At 34.7% G+C, this 18,258-nt stretch overlaps 1 protein-coding gene across 14 annotated transcripts in view; it reads right to left on the minus strand.

The window, feature by feature from the left end:
- Positions 1 to 18,258, minus strand: part of ABI2 (abl interactor 2) — a 103,625-nt gene that overhangs the window by 44,490 nt on the left and 40,877 nt on the right. For 2 of the 14 annotated variants that reach the window (XM_043992188.1, XM_043992181.1), the window contains exons 4-7: positions 17,868 to 17,885; positions 5,730 to 5,827; positions 1,767 to 1,913; positions 837 to 958 (exon numbers count right to left, since the gene is read on the minus strand). In XM_043992188.1, the coding sequence (XP_043848123.1) occupies positions 837 to 958; positions 1,767 to 1,913; positions 5,730 to 5,827; positions 17,868 to 17,885 (385 nt within the window). Of the gene's footprint in view, positions 1 to 836; positions 962 to 1,766; positions 1,914 to 5,729; positions 5,828 to 17,867; positions 17,886 to 18,258 lie in introns of all 14 variants that reach the window. The other 12 variants (XM_043992187.1, XM_043992180.1, XM_043992189.1 and 9 more) reach the window with 7 other exon arrangements.

Raw genomic sequence — 18,258 nt, forward strand, 5'->3', positions numbered from 1 at the left:
ACCCCAATTGCCTCACTAAAAACAAAAAACAAAAACAAAAACAAAAAAATGAATACAAGGTAGTTTGGGGAAGGAGTATACTAGCTACTAAAGGGGATCAGGAGAGAGGGAAAAGAGGAAGAAGAAGGGAGGGGAGGGGAACAATAATGGAGGAAGAAGGAAAGGAAGAAAGATGGAAATGGAGGAGGATAAGAAGGAAGGGGAAAAGGAAGCTAGGAAGAAGCAGAAAAGGAAGGAAAAAAAATAATAATCCTACTGGCATATTTTTTGGTTCAGAGAAGATAGGATACTTCTCATAAAATGTGTGCTTTCATAGGTCAAAAAAATTAATAGCCAAAAGTCCTATCTATCTTCCTATCTATACTGTGATTACCCAACTGTCAGTAGGCTATGCAATTGGAATTTTGTTTTGCTTTTTTCCCCTGGTAAAAGTAATATTTTCACACTGATCTATGCCCATAATCTCACTTAGTCATCACTGTGCCCAATGTCATTCTTTTCCAAGATAAATAACTTGGATTACAGGTGTTATCTGTAACCATGGAACAGAGCAAAAGTAGCTAACTACCCCTTTACAGAGATGATACCTAAAGCCTTGGTCTCATTAGCAATATGGTAGCAGAAGAAGAAGGGCACTTTCTAACAAATAACACCAGATACCCAAAACCACAGCAACAGGGGAAAAATAAAGAGAGAGTAAATATGTCAATACCACTTGTTCATTTTTTCCCCCAAAATTTTTTCCAATATATATTCAGGCCTGGTAAATAGTCCTGTATAAGAAGAGAGTAATTGGGCTTCAAAAAGGAAGAAATAAAAATGAATTTTGGGTTTACCTGGAAAGACACTGGGAGGAGATGGAGTAGGGACAGCTATAGGAACCCCCACACTACCACTTCCACTGTTCTCACGACTGCTGCTCCGGCTACTCGGGTGGCTCCCTCCACTACTACCACTGCTGCTAAAGAAATCAGACCACCAGAACATTAACACTGATGTAAAGCAATAATTAATTAGAATTTCCCAGAATACTATAAGTTAAGTTTCTGAAATATATAGAGCTAATAAAAAAGGGGGGGGGATAAGAACCCTCCACTTCAATCTCTGTAACAACATCAATGGTGAGCTTTTATAAATACAGGAAAAGAAAAAAAATCTAGGTTCGAGACAATTTCATTGTTCCTAAGACTTTGTTTTAAAAGTTCATGCCAAAAAAAATCTGACAATGTTTAGGCTGTTAACAGTACTCAATTTTAGAAATATATAGACATAACATTGGCTTTGTTATGCTAAACGTCTAATACTTTTCCCAAAAAAACCCCTCCATTTACAATGAAAATATATTTCTTTAATATATTTCATTAACTTTAATACACAATCATGCCTTGGTGTGCTAGCCCACACTTGAGTTTTTACTGAATATAGTTTTTCATCTGTAAAGTTCCACCAAAAAACAACTTGAAAAATTTTCAGCATTTAACTTTTTGGTTCACAATCTTTTCTCAAATCACCTAAGGCTGAGCTTCCCTCTGTACATTTAAACCTTATAGAAGTTGATAGTTCATTATCTGTTATTATATGACTTCCTGATTCCTCAAAGTTGTATCAGAACATCAGAAGAGGAAGGTGAGAGCAGATGTGGTTTAGTGGGAGTAAAGTAAGGAAAAGGGATTTGGTGCTTTGGAATGAGAAAGATTTAACTGAAGTTATTTGAACAGATTATGGTACTATGGCCATCACATTTTGTGCTGAGGTAGAGAAAATACCTGTAAGTTCGATTTCTTTGATTCACAGAAGCTGTCCTCACAGGGCTCTGCTGCGAGGGAGCCATATTACGTGTTGGGCTAGGTACGTAATCATTTGGTACCACTGGAGGACGCACTGGCTCCAGTGTGCGATAGGGGGAGTGACGCCTACAAAAAGAAGAGCGTATGTATTGTGTAATTAGGTAAATTTAGGCATAACAAATTCAAAGATAGAGATGCCAGTAGTGAAGTACAAATTGTAATTAGATAGGAAAATGTGTGTTTTTACATTATCCAATCACCTCTTCTTCAGGTATCCCTTGCCTCCCACCTATCAGAGATTTAAATGGGTAGGGTTTTATGCTTTTTAAAGGTTAAGTATTTCTGTGTCCAACTCCATTTCCCTCAGCTAACGTAGCTTTCTTTGTATAGTTTATGAAACTACTCACTTTACCTTGGAACACACACACACACACACACACACACACACATACAAAAATGCCCCATTTCTTATTCACATGTCTTCTAATACCTATTTTTTATATGAAAACTCAAAGTGCTCTCTAAATATTAAATCAAGTTCTTACAAATGCCCCAAACAGGCTATTATTCTTCAGGCCCTCCCCGCATACTATAAGTGTTCAAAAGTCAGTGCATAACTAGTACTAGGTTCTGGAATCCAATGATTCCCATGCTGGTGCTCAAAGAGCCAATTTCCATATTGTTCATTTCCTTTTTAAAGAAAAGAAATATATGCATGTGATATTCAACTGTATCCATGAAAATAAAATTCAAATTTTAATACTTAATATTTCCTTTGCTCTCCTATTTTTACAAACTTATTTACCTTTATTACCTTTCATCTTTGTCCATTGATTATCCATTTCCCCCTTCCTTCATTTGAGGACAAGGGGGAAGCTCTAAAACATTATCCCTCATTTCTTAATCCTCTTCATTTCCTCTGAGCCAGTAACATAGAAATGAAACTAGATTCTGTTAATATACCTTTTCCTATTTCTCCCAAAAAATTCCCTGTAAAAGAACAGGGTCAGAGGGCTAGAGGGCACGAAACAAGAATAGGATGAAACAAAAAAAGGAGCTAATTAGTTCTCTCTTTTAAATGTCCTGAATTCCAAAATGACATGAAGAGACATAGATGATATCCTAACAAAGAAAAAATTAGAATCCCAGGATGCAAGTCCTAAAAAAATGACTACCCCTCCACTTGGGGTACTAATACATTTCTTCCTAATTCACCATTTACTTAAATGAATCTAAAATCTAAAACAATTTACATGATGTTTCATGACTCTACCCTACCAACTAGCTGGCACAAACCTGCCAAATCTTGAGATGTTATAGTCCTTTCTTTCCTAACCCCCTTTTCTCTTGAGGACATGTATGTAACCATTTAAGAAACACCCTTTCTAGGGGCAGCTATGTGGAGCAGTGGATAAAGCACCAGCCCTGGATTCAGGAGGACATGAGTTCAAATCCAGCCTCAGACATTTAACACTTACTAGCTGTGTGACCCTGGGCAAGTCACTTAACCCCAATTGCCTCACCAAAAAAGTAAATAAAATTTAAAAAAGAAAGAAAGAAACACCCTTTCTATCATCTAAATTTGAGACACAGTATCGCTAAAATAATTATTTGCTTTACAAAGAAACTACTGGGTTCCTTTTAAGTATCAGCTCACCTAGTGCATTTAGGTTTTTGTGTACAATGTCTACATTTAAATATTTTATTTCTTTCATTTAGAAAACAGCAAGGGGGAAGGGAGACTTTGACGGCAATTAGAACTGCAGATTGAAAATCACTTGGAAAGGAAGACATCATCTATGGAATTACAATGTAAATATCTCTATAATGAGAAAATCAGTATGTTAATTTAGATACAACTTTTCAGAAACAGGTGGATTGCATAAAATAAGTTACTGAAAAGGGAGAAAAGTTACTAGATATGATGGATGTGTCATTTAGAGTCTGTCACAGAAAAGTGTGCTCTTCAAACCCTTTTCAAGTAGGGATGACCCGAGGTCCCACATCAACCCAACAAGACAATCATTTTCTCCCAACCCCTATACCACACTCCCTTCCAAAAATTCAGTTGTGGATGTTGGGAAGAGAAAGCCAATCAAATGGTCTGCCTTAGTTTCATCTAAGGAAAGGAAGAGTGGGGCAGACGAGTGAAAAAATTAATATTGTAAAAGGAGGAGGGAACAGACAAAAACATATATGGTAGCTGAGATTGGGGGGGAATAACAGTACTGTTTCAAAGGGAATGCAATGCTAACACGTCACCAAATGTGTCTTTGGAGCTCTGTAACTTGGAAGCTCCAGGTACCCCTCAAAATTTCTACCAAAAAAACAAATTTTAGAAAAAATGGTATATGTAATTCTTCCTTAAAGTATGAAGGCAGTGGATAAATTTAACTCTATTACAAACCAAAGTAGTTTGCAGTAGTTTATATATTTTTTTCTAACAAAATATTTTATAATAAAAAAAAGAGTTCTTATACGCTTTCCAGAATCATTTGCAAGACATTGAAATATTTCATTTGAGGAAACTGGGAAGTCATTAAATAATTATTCAGTTCCTTGCCCACCTTTTTTTCCTCTGCTGCCATCCAGACAGGGCTCTTTACACCTTACAAAGCCCAGTCTTGTTTCTCTTCTCTATCCTACTCTGCAGTTCAGTTTCAGGTTCTAACTTTCAGCCCTTTTCTCTCCTAGTCTGGCTAGAATTCCCTTGTCCATCCCCCATTACCTTCTTTGCTAATACTAGCTAGACCTAGCTTTTACTTCCGTTTCTCCCAGGAGGTCTACAAAAACATCTCCTCCCACTTTACTACCCTCTCTTCCCTGTTCTTTTTGTTATCTCAGTTCACTCTATTCTCTGTTCTCTTATGTCAGCTCAATAGTCTCACCTGTTCCAAAGTAGTTAATTCAGGGGTTTTTTTTTTGGTGAGGGGGCCAAAAACAAATTGCACCTTAGTAATTTTTAAGCACAATATATAATGCCAATCTGAGACTTCAAAACACTATGAGGTGTGGTGGTTTTTTTATATTTTTAAAAAATCCAATTTATCATTAGAATGTCTCTAAGAAGTAAATAAGTCATTTATTTTACATTTTACAGATTGAAAAAACCCCCATTTTACAGATGAAAAAACCAAATCACTGACTACCCAATAATTAAGAATGAGTGACAGAGCTAAGATTATAACCCTGGTATCCTCCCTCCCAAGTTCTGTCACACTCATTGGAACACAATATATGCATTATCACAGTAAGCCAAGTTTTCATTATGATGTTACAGTAATAACAGGAGTTCTTAACCTAGTGTCTGTGAACTTGTTTTGTTTTATTTTTAATATTTTGAAAACTGTATTCCAGTGAAATTGATTTGCTTGATTTATAACACTATTATATTTTATAAACTCAAAACCATTATTCTGAGAAGGGGTCCATAGGCTTCACCAGACTGTCAAAGATATCCTTGACATAAAAAAGGTTAAGAACCCCTAAAGTAGAAGAATGGCAAATTTCTCCCTGAATGGGCCATTTTTGCAAAAGTCTCGTTGATAGTCCATCTTCTACAGCTAATGGAAAGTGCAATATGTGTACAGGTTTAAGTTTATACAAAAATTTGGGTTATGCAAAGTTTTTTTCTAACTAAATATTATAAGCTCAACTCAAATAGGAGAGATGCCACAAACCTGAGAAAGTTTCCATCAAAATTCCCTTGTAGTGTACATAATAAACCCTTAAAAAATGGATCGCAAAGAATACTAGGAGAATGCTTTTATTTCATCAAAATCTGTTTTCTGAGAAAGATGACAAAAGGACAGAAAAAATCAGGGAGGAATTTTTTTTTCTTCAGGTTTCATATCATGAGAATCATTTTTAAATAGTTACTGTTTTCTTTTCACATTTCACTTGAGCTACATGCTGTTTTATAATCATAAGTTACATACTCACCCAAGTGTTCCTTTGCCTGACATTGGTGGACTGGGTGGTTTCTGAGTAGGTGGTGTTGTGCGAGGCAGTCCACCCATCTTCATATTCTGTGTACTCACCTACATAAAAGAGTGAGTAAAACTCAACTTGTAAGCAGTGAAATATGTGGCACCTATGGAAAATGTTGCTGTACAATTTAGGGAAATAGGGCAAGGACCAAATAGAAAAAAAATTAGAGAGGCCATGCACTTCATATGCAATTTCTATTCTATTATTCTAGAGTTGCACTCAAAGGACTCTTCTTTATTTGGGGTTTTCAAATGATCATTAACATATATAAAGACTGTATTTGCCATTAGGCCATCACACCAACAACAGATCACTGGCAAGACATATCTGATATATCATGCAACTAAAATTCAAGAGGGATTTATTAGATGCAAATCTTGTCCTTAATACAGGATGACAATTTGAATAAATGTTTAAGTACTTGCTTATTTTAAAAAAGCACTTTTGAAAAATTAAAAATAAGACACTCCCCCAAATAAAATTAAATATTCAGTGGCCAATATATATTATCTACTGTAACTAATAAATCTAAATTGTGGTGGCATTATAAACCATACAGTATAATTTAGTAGTTGGATAATAAATAGGTCAAATTTATATTGCAGAAAGTTAAATGATTACCTAATGACCAACCTTATTAGAGTTCACTATTAAGAAAACTTTTGAAAAACACAGCTGTGACACACAATAGCCTACTTTCAAAATAACTGGACCAAAACTTGAACATTATTGAGTAAGAAGCCAACAGCAAGCTCATCTCTGGCTACCATTCCTAAAGGAGAAATTCAAACATGGAGGCATAACACTCAGCCAAAGCCTGCCTAAGGCCCAAATCCCTATTCCATCCCTCAGTACCAGAGGAGGCAGGCAACCTGGAAGCACTGGGTTCCATCACAACTGAATCCACAGCCCCCAAAGTTTGAACATATGGCCATGGTTTTGGAATAAAGGGCACATAGCCACTGTAAACATAATTCAAGTCTAAAATCAAGTTCTTTGCTACCACAACTTGATTAGATTCTACGTAGTCTGTATATCTGCTAGTATTTAAAAGTAACTACCAAACATTCCTTCTAGCTAGAATACATGTATACTGATATTTTGTACAGCTATCCTCTAAAAATAATCAAGCAAACATGTTCCCTTTCTAACCAGATTATGTATCCATGTTCAGTTTGTCCTTGCAAAGAATATTTGAAGCGCCAACAAGATATTAAGTTACAACAATAGAATCTATTTCAGCACACATTTTATCAGTCACTGATAAATAGGAAAAGGAAAAGGAAAATAGATCCAAACACTGTGTAGATTATTTGATCTGCTGTTAATTATAACTCTAGTGTAAATAAAAAAATCTTAATGTACCAATGCTACTTGTGTTCACCTTTCTTAGGTGGATGTCAATTCTATTTCACAAATATATTTTACTAAAAACAAAATGTTTTTCATACATGAATGAAACAGTGAACAAGTTGTGGGGGATGTTAACACAGTCTTCAAAGGTAAATAACACCTTTCAAGATTTTAAAAAATAAAGCAATAATTCTTCATGGTTGTTCTTGCCTTAAAAACGAAGGTAAAATGGAATATATTTTAGGTATTAAAAAAATAAACCAAATCTTGCTCTTCCCCTCATTAGTAATCAGAGGGTATAATAAACCATATTATTGAACTCATAACTATTACAAAATAGCATATCCATACTGGAAAACAATTATGTTAAAATTACCAAATTTAAAATTATATTTTGTCATTTACTTTTATTTTACTGTTGCATTCTTTAACAAAGTCCTTTAAGCTCAACTTTAAGCAACATGAAACCCAAAGTTACTATAAAGAGATGAGGGATAAAAAGAGAGAGACTAAACTACATCAATTTCATGGGTTTGGGAGAAAAAGGATCAGGGAGAGAATAAAATGAGTGAAAGAGGCATTTTATTCTATATACGGGGCATCTGAAACAAATTTTCCAGCTTGATTATTTTTCTTTATTTGGTTTTTAGAAATTAACGTGTTTCTTTAAATTGCAGTATCTTCTGTATGTCATTTATCAAACCTGAATAAGCCACTTACCTGTCTGACTTGTCCAAAAGAATAAATAATAAATCATTCCATAAAGTTAAATTGGGTACTTATGTTTTCACATGTCAAATTTAATAAGTTATAAGATTTCCAGAATGATCAGCTGCTTCCATGAGTTTGGTTCATATACATGTGATAATTAACATTTACAAGTAAGGTATTCAAGCAGAATTCCCAATTAAATCTGAATTTTATGCATTCCCCCATGATAGTCATCTTTATGTCAAACTAAAATAGATTCAGTATTTAATCAATAAAATCAAATACATGTTTTAGAAATACTATCTTTTAAACATGCAATACAGAAGACAAGTAGAAAACAAATACTGCTTTTAAAAAGTCAGGGGAAAAAAGGAAATAAGGGATGTTATTAATGTAATTTGAATGGAAAATGCCTATGCCCTTTACACCATATTTCAGTTAGCCCACAGTTAAAAAACACAGGGAGTTGTTGTTCACCATGTTGTGAGGCTCCTGAGGTACCTTACACCTAACCAGTGGATGTATCCTTAGAAAAAGATAGGAAGCAAATGGAGAAGAGAGAGCAACTGAGTAAGAAGGAAGGATAGCCAGTGTATATTTGGAAGAGTAGCCATATGAGAAAGTGAAAGAGATGGTATGAACTTAGAAAAAAATGGGACAGCTTAACAGAGAAGCAATAAGAGAGACAGGCAATAAGAACTTAGAAGAAAAGAGAACTATTCATTCAAATGTATAATAATAAGAGCCATTCCCCAGAGGATATCGCCAGAAGTATTGCTGAGTCAAAGAATATATATACACTAACCTATATCAGATTGCTTGCTGTCTTGGGGACAGGAGAGGGAAGTAAGGGAGAAAAATTTGGAACTCAAAATCTTACAAAAATGAATGCTGAAAACTATCTTTACATGTAATTGGGGGAAAGTAAAATACTATTAAGTGGGAAATAAAGAATACACACACAAGCACACACACACGTAGTTCTGAAAGGAAAAAAATCTAAACTATCAATGCCCATATGAAAAATGCTCTAAATCACTAATAATTAGAGAAATGCAAAATAAAAAATTCTGAGGTACCACTTCACACCCATCAGACTGGAAAAGTTGACAAAAAATGACAAATGCTGAAGGGGCTCTGGGAAAACAGGTACAATAATGCAAGATTGGTATAACCAGATTGATCCAATCATTCTGGAAAGCAATCTGGAACTATGCTCAAAATGCTATTAAACTGTGCATACTCTTTGATTCAGCTACTAGGTTTATATCCCAACGAGATAAAAAAAAAAAAGGACTATACATACAAAAGTATTTAGAACAGCTCTTTTTGTGGTGGCAAAGAAATGGAAACTGAAGGGATGTCCAGCAATTATGGAATGGCTGAACAAATTATGGTACATGCACGTAATTAAATACTACTGTGACACAAGAAGTAATGAAGGGCATGATTCAGGAAAACTCATATGAACTGAGGCAAAGTGAAGTGAGAAGAACCAGGAGAACGATTGATCTAATAACAATACTGTAAAAGACAAGCATGAAAGAATTAGAAACTTAGATCAATATAACCGAACCAATCACAGTTAGAAAGAATTAATAATGAAACATGCTATACACATTCAGAGAGAGAGGTGATAGACTCAGACAGCATACTGAAGCATTTTTTGAGGGGGGGAGGGGGAAAGATGGCTAATACAGGAATTTGTTTTGCTTGACTACCTGTTTTTAATGGGGTTTTTCTTGCTTTCTCCATAAGGAAGAGAACGTGAAAGGGAGAAAATTCAGAACCGAAAATAAAATTTAAATGAATTACATTTAATCTTTTATTTAATGAACATACTCTGATAAAATTAGTTGATCCACCCACAATCTACCTCTGTCCTTAAGTGGAACAACTTTACTAAGAGTTGTTGCTCAGGGGACAGCTAGGTGGTGCAGTGGATAAAGCACCGGCCCTGGATTCAGGAGGACCTGAGTTCAAATCCAACCTCAGACACTTGACACTCACTAGCTGTGTGACCCTGGGCAAGTCACTTAACCCCCATTGCCCCACCAAAAAAGGAAAAAAAAAAAAAGAAGAGTTGTTGCTCAAAGGCATCTAACAACTAACAGCTAACAGCATGGAGGCATAATCAAGACAATAAGTAGTAAGAAATGCCTCTAATGACCTCAAAGCATTTTGTTTCTTTCCACTCAAATTACAACATTATTCCCATTCTCTTATCATCTTTCGTCAAGGCATTCACATCACCCTCTTACCCAAGAAGACAAAAATGGCTGAAAGAAGCAATAGGCTTCCCGAGCAAGGAAGCCAGATCAGAAGTGGGCAGGCCTGAAGCCTTCAATGGGGTACAATAACTAAGGACACCTTATGGGATATGCTCCAGGGAGACCAGAAGATCACAGGGGGTACCCTGAAGCCTACCAATATTCTAAGTACAAACACACCAAGAGAGAGGGAAACCAGCAACAAGAGCACCAAACATTATGAAGAAATATTATGTAATTTGAGTGGGAAGATGGATTTACATGTTAAATCTACCAAACACACAAAGAAAAATAAATTCTGGTATTAAACTGTTTACAAAAGGAGGGGAGGATTTTTCATAATTTATTAATGACACATACATGGTATGCATAAACCAGGGAGAGACAAAGCAGAGAAAAATCAACTAATCCTCCCAATGAATATAAGCATAAAAATATTGAATAAAGTATATCACAAATGGGACGACAGCAATAAATTTCAAAGATTCTATACTATGACCAGATTGGCTTTTTATTACAAATGGTTCATTATACTAAATCAAATATATAAAAATCCAAGTCATTCCCCAATTGAGAACTGTCAAAGGATATGAACAGGCAGTTTTCTGATGAAGAAACCAAAGTTATCTAGTCCCATATGAAAAAATGCTCTAAATCTCTAATGATTAGAGAGATGCAAATTAAAACAACTCTGAGGTACCACCTGACACCTATCAGATTGGCTAAAATTACAAAAAAGGAAAATAATAAATGTTGGAGAAGCCGTGGAAAAATTGGAACACTAATGCATTGTTGGTGGAGCTGTGAACTGATCCAACCATTCTGGAGAGCAATTTGGAATTATGCCCAAAGGGCGATAAAGCTGTGCATACCTTTTGACCCAGCAATACCACTTTTGGGTCTTTTGCCCAAAGAAATCGTGGAAAGAGAAAAGGGACCCACATGTACAAAAATATTTATAGCTGCTCTTTATGTGGTGGCAAGGAATTGGAAGTTGAGGGGATGCCCATCAATTGGGGAATGGCTGGACAAGTTGTGGTATATGAATACAATGGAATACTATTGTGCTGTAAGAAATGATGAGCAGGAGGAGTTCAGAGGAACCTGGAGGGTCTTGCGTGGGCTGATGATGAGTGAGATGAGCAGAACCAGAAGAACATTGTACACAGTATCATCAACATTGAGTGTTGATCTGCTGTGATGGACTATATTCTTCTCACCAGTGCAATGGTACAGAAGAGTTCCAGGGAACTCATGATAGAAGAGGATCTCCAAATCCAGGGGAAAAAAAAAAAAAAGAACTGTGGAGTAGATGCTGAATGAACCATACTAATTCTTTTGGTTTTGGTGCTGATGTTTTTCTGTTTTGAGGTTTTTCGTCATTGTTCTGATTTTTCTCTTATAACATGACTAATGCAGAAATATGTTTAATGTTATTATGTGTATACACACACACACACACACACACACACACACATATATATATATATAACCTGTATCAGATTACCTGATGTCTAGGGGAGGGGAGAGGGAGGGAGAAAATCTGAAATTGGAAAGCTTATATAAACAAAAGTTGAGAACTATCTTTACATGTAACAGAAAAAAATAAAATACCTTATTAATTTTTTTAAAAAGAATGGTTCATTATTAAGAAAAATGATAAACATAAAGGACTAATAACAAAAACAATTAAATATAAGAACAAAAAAACAAAATTGCATGCTGTATAAAAAATGTAGAAAAAGATTTTGACAAAAAATAACACCCATCTCTGTTAAAATACACACACACACACACAACTAAATAGCATAGGAATAAATGCACTTTTCCTTTGCAGAGTAAATATTATTTCTATCAAACCAAGAATGAGAATTATATGTAATAAAGAAACTATTCCAGAGAGATCAAGGGTAAAAGAAAGATGTCAATTACTATCACTATTATTCGATATAGTTCTAGAAAAGGTAGCTATAGTAGTAAGACAAGAAAAAGAAATTGAGGAAATAAGTATAAGCCAAGAAGGAAGAAAATTAATGCTTTTTTGCAGATGATGGCCTACTTAGAGAACACTAAGAGCCAACTAAAATTAACTGATAGTAACATCTATAGAGTAACAAGATAAAAAATGATCTGGTGTAAGTCATCTAGCTATTCTGCACATTATCGAAAGGCAGCCAACAGGAAGAGATGGGAAATGATATTATAATTATAATAATACAGAATGTATAAAATATTTGGGAGTCCATCTACCAAGAAATTCACAGGAATTATGTGACTACAACCTCAAAGCACTCTTTACAGAAGAAAATCAGACCCAAATAATTGGAGGCTGGGGCAAACTAATAAAAATGACTATCATTCCTAAATTAATTTACAGATTAACTGCTATGCCAATAAAACTGAAAGGATCACTATAAAGAGCTAGATAAAAATCACAATTCATCTAGAGACACAATAGATCAAGAATTCCAAAAGAAATCACAAAAACAAGTAGAGAGAAAAAGATCATAACAGTACCTGATCTCTACAAAGCAGTAAACTATGTGAGCTCATTTAAAAATGAAAAGTTGATGTATTAAGTATGCAAGATCCACAAAGGAACATATTAGCATAATGTTCAATAAACCCAATGACTTTAAGTAGGAGTTAAAGACTCAGTGTAGTCAACAAAAATTGTTAAGAAAACTGCAAAGTTGGGGGCAGCTAGGTGGCACAGTGGATAAAGCACTGGCCCTGGATTCAGGAGGACCTGAGTTCAAATCTGACCTCAGACACTTGACGCTTACTAGCTATGTGACCCTGGGCAAGTCACTTAACCCTCATTGCCCTGTCCCCCCAAAAAAATCTACAAAGTAGTCTGGCAGAAATTAAATTTATATCAATATTTCACAAAACATACCACAATAAACTCACAATGGATACAAGACATGGATATAAAAGTTCATACCTCAAACAAGACAGAAAAGCAGGGAATAAGATATCATTCATGACTATGAAGAAGGAAAGATTTCTTGACCAAACAAGAGTTAGAGAATTTCAGGGGAGATAAAATGGACAATTTGAATTACATAAGTGAAAAGTTTCTGAGCAAACAAGAAAGTTAACTGAGAAAACAGCTTTGTAGCAGGTTTCTCTAACAAAGAATATCAAATGAGATATTTGTACTTTGAAAACTTTAAAGTAATATGTAAATACTAGCTATTATTACTATTGTATCCAAGATATATAGGGAACTTATTCACATATATATAGAAGCAAAAATTAATACCTAATAGACAAATGGTCAGAGGATACTAAAGGATATCCTCAAATAAAGAAATCCCAGTTATGTATAGTCATGTGGAAAAAAAAAATAAAACCACTCTAAATCACTAATCATTAGAGAAGTTAAATGAAGTCCCCAAAGAGATCAAAGAGGACAAAAAAATTCAAATCAACACTCTGTTGCAGCAGAGGACTGGAACTTAAGGGGGTGTCATATGAATGTTACAGAATATTACTATAAGTTAAGAAACAACAAATGGAATATAAGAAAACCACAGAGATTTATGTGAATTAATGATGAAGTGAAATGAACAGGAAAGTATTTTATAAAATGACTATAGTATTATAAAAGAAAAACCATTTTGAAAGACAAGAATTCTGTAGTAACCAACTACAATCCCGGGAGACAGATGATGAAGCACGTTTATACTTCCTGACAGAAAGGAAATGAACTCAAAGTGCATAATAAGTCACATACTTTAGAGATGGCCAATATATAGATTTGCTTTGCTTGACTATCACAAGGGAGGATAACACACAAGTGCTCCTCAGCACCCTGAAATTCAGCAACAAAACCTCAAGGAGTCAGAAGCCTCAACATGCCTATGGTCTGCACTCCTGATTCTTCTCTCATTTTGAGACACAGTCATTCTCTATGTTGTTCATATATTTCTTTACATTAGTGGAGAGGTTGTGTGGTAGAGGAGGAAAAGGGCTGAACCTGTGACATCAAGAGAGCGAGGTTCTGGACAAGGACGAGCTGGGGACCAGGGAAACAGAACATCTCTAATTTGAATTCCCCAGGTATAAAGTGGAAATGATTCTAACTACAGTAATAACCTCTCAGGGTATGTGTTACCATCAAATGAGTTCATCTATGTTCAATATTTTGCCAATCTTAAAGCGATATGTAAATTATCATTATTATCATATTCTCCATATATTGCTAAGATGCCATAACTCAATATAGCACCATGCACTAAAACTCTGGATGGTCTTCATGAGTTACAATAAGCAATAAGTTTATCAGGTGATGAGTTAAATTGCTCCTTACATGACATACCATGTCCTTGTAGCACACCTACCAGAGTTTCCATTCCATTGAAATAGGCTTCAAGAGCCCTGGCTTGCCTCCATGCTATGACGAGTTAAAACTCAAAGAAAAATTTTAATCTATGGCAGAGGATTCAGACTCACAGTCTGAACCAGATTACAGTATAATTAGGAAATGTTTAACCAAAACAAACAAAAAAAGAAACAACCAATGAAACACAAAAGATGTAAACATGTGGTCTTCTAGGGTCAATGTGCTGCCCACAGGGAAGCTTTATATTTGAGTTTGATGTCACTGGTCTAGGGCATGTCCTTTACAACCTTGGATATCCAAACTGATCAGAGTAAATCAAAATACATTATAACACAAAGAAGTATCTTAATTCTTTATCTCCTTTCCACATCCAGAAAAAGAACTATGGAATCTGAATGCAGATTGAAGTATGCTATTTTCACTTTTGTTGTTTTGTGTTGTTGTTTCTTCTTTTTTGTGTTTTTTTTTCCTTTTGTTCTTATTCTTTCTCATAATATGACTAAAGTGGAGATATGTTTAAGATGATGGTAATGTACAACCTATAACAGATTGCTTACTGGCTTTGGGAGGGGGGAGGGAAGGGAGGGAGGGAGAAAAATTTGGAACTCAAATTCTCATAAAAATGAATGTTGAAAACTATCTTTACGTGTAATTGGGAAAAAATAAAATAAAATATTATTTTTTTTAAAGTCTTTATCTCGGGGCAGCTAGGTGGTGCAGTGAAGAGAGAACTGGCCCTGGATTCAGGAGGGCCTGAGTTCAAATTTGGCTTCAGACAGTGGACACTTACTAGCTGTGTGACCCTGGGCAAGTCACTTAACCCCAAATGCCTCACCAAAAAATAAATAAATAAATAATGAAGTCTTTATCTCAAAACCATAACCCAGTAAGCGACTCCCTGAAAATTAGAAAGGACTAAAAAGAAGCCAATGACTCCATTAGACAAGAAATAACACACACACACACACACACAAAATCAAATGACTGAAGAAATCTAAGAAAAATGTAAATATCTAATATTAAAAACAACAAACCTGAAAGAGATAGAGATCATTTAAGAAACACTGGATTACCTTAGTCATGACCAAAAAAAGAAGTTAGACATCATTTCAAGAAATCTTGAAAGAAAACTATCCCCATCTCTTAGAGCCAGAGGGCAAAGTGAAAATAAAAGAATTCACTGGTCACCTCCTCAAAGAAAGTCTAAAGTAAAAATTCCTAGGGATGTGAAAGACAACACCCAGAGCCTCTAGTTCAAAGAGAAAAATACTTCAAGTAGCTAGAAAATGTTGATAATCTTAAAAGGAAAAAGGAAAAAGAGCAGGGGAACGGTTACAGTAAGGAAGAAATGAGGAATAGAGAGGTAGGGACATATATATTGGTGTAGAAGTCTATGTAAACAATGGAAGCGTTAAAGGGAGAAAGTGTCACTAAAACTTCACTTTGGATGGAGACAAAGTAAAGAAGAAACAGTCAAATAATTTCTATTTCTATTTCTATTTATTTTAAAACAACATTGTAAAAACACACAATTTGAAAGATTTAACAACTCTTAACACAGTAATTAACCACGATTTCAGAAGACCCCCGATTTAGAAACCTGCCTACGTTCTGACAAAGAGGTGATAGACTAGTTTTGGAGGGTGAGATATGCATTTTTGGATACAGCCCATCTGGGAATGCGCTTTGTTTAACTATGTGTTTGTTGCTACATTTTTGTTGTTATTGTTTACCCCCCCTTTTCCACACTCCCCTACCCCATAACCCCAGAAAGGGAAAGAACAAATGTTTGTTAATTGAAAAAAAAAGAAAAAATTTTAACTGCTGAAAAAAATGAAAGGCGAGAAGTCTTTAAATGTAAGTAAAAGGACCAGAAAGGTTGGATACAATGGGTTTTCAGACTATATATTGAGAGCTGTATGACATAACATGTAAACAATTCCAAAGAGAATTCTCTTCTTGGAGCTCAAATAAGAAATTCAGGCAGACAGATAAAACAAAGATTTGGATCAAGGGGATAAGAGGGGAAAACAAGAACAAAGTTTCAATATTCTATCTATAGAATAAACTTTAATTTCAAAGAAAAAGTTATTTTTCCTTATAAACAAAAAAAGGATCTGCCATTTATCTGTAACAGAGTGTATTTTTTTTTTTTTGGTGGCTTACTGAACTTGCTCAAAGATTTCTTAAAAATTACATCATTCTGGGGGCAGCTAGGTGGTGCAGTAAATAAAGCACCAGCCCTGGATTCAGGAGGACCTGAGTTCAAATCTGAACTCAGACACTTGACACTTACTAGCTGTGTGACCCTAGGTAAGTCACTTAACCCTCATTGCCCTGACCCCCCCCCCCCAAAAATTTACATTATTCTTCTAAACAGTACAAGTTTTCACACCAAATTCTAAGGACATGAAAACTCAGAGTCAAAACAGACCAGTCCTATAAAGTTAATAGTATTAAAAGGATTATCATCGCAGAATTTTAAGGGTTAGAATTCACTTTCCTGTCTACCATATTATCAACTAAAAATAATTTTATAAACTCATGGAACAAAAAATACAGAAGGAGAGAAGGGAAAGTGAAAGGTTAAAATGAAGAGGGAAATGAAAGGGAGTGAAAAAATGTTTTATCAAGATCCTACTGTACAATTTCTTCAACTCATCTGAAATTTCTTTCAAACAAAAAGAATCTAAGTACTGAAATACTACTGAAGTTACAAAAGAAACCATTTTCTCAATCTACATTTCATTCAGTTTTTTAGCACAGTGTGACATTATGACAGTCATAACTTTTACATTTTTCATAATCATGACTTTCAGTGCTCAAAAAGTTCCATTAAAAGAAGCTTTATTAAAATTAAGGAAATGTAACTGTTGTATACTGTAATGGGAAGGAAGGTAATATTTCCAAAAAATGATACTGCAACTTTTAAAAAAACACACAAAAATGTTGAATCACTTCAGTTTCATAAAATATAAACAACTGAATACTTCACATTCATTAATAATAAAAAGTGGAACACAGAGTCGCAAAATATATAAAGCACACCGTATATAGGATAAAAAGAATATTACACAGGGGGAGAAATTTTTTTTTTAAAGTTCTCTACTCCAACGGTTATTCCTATTGCAAATCCAATTGTCTTCATTTTATTAACATTCATCTAAATTTTTCAAAGCCATATTTCAGAAGTTATATTTGTTGTAATTAAATGAATCATTATGAAATACCTACTCATCCCCAAAAATGTCATAATCTTATCTGCTGCCCTGCAGACAAGATATAAAAGACAGACTAGAGAACAAGTGATTTCTTTAAAGGATCAGTGACGGATAATCTTTACTCCCCATATGTAACATTCCATATAAGAATAAAGAATGGATATCCAGCCCTGGAATCTCTTACCTTAAATCTAAGCAACCACTTAATGCATAAATGGAGCAAATAAAAGAGGTAAGGAAAAAAAGCATTGAAAGGTTAGTTGGAACTTCAGGATATGAAGAGAAAGGAAAAAAAGAAAGAAAAACAAAGTTAAGCATTCAGCATTAACAAAATAATGTTTCAATAGATCATAGAAAGAGTGGTTTAAAGCAGAATGTGTCATGAACAGGAGATTTTAAAAGATGAAACGATTTAAAAGACACTGCTTCATTCAAAACTTAGAAGTACTTAAGTACATACAAGTTCCCAAACTAATAGACTCACAAATGAAAAATCTGGAGTCCTATTGCACTAACACTTTATTTTGAGAACTAAACCAGAAATGAAAACAAATCTCATCTTATTCACTGCAACT

This window comes from Dromiciops gliroides, chromosome 3, assembly GCF_019393635.1.
Source record: "Dromiciops gliroides isolate mDroGli1 chromosome 3, mDroGli1.pri, whole genome shotgun sequence".
Classification (NCBI taxonomy): Eukaryota; Metazoa; Chordata; class Mammalia; order Microbiotheria; family Microbiotheriidae; genus Dromiciops; species Dromiciops gliroides.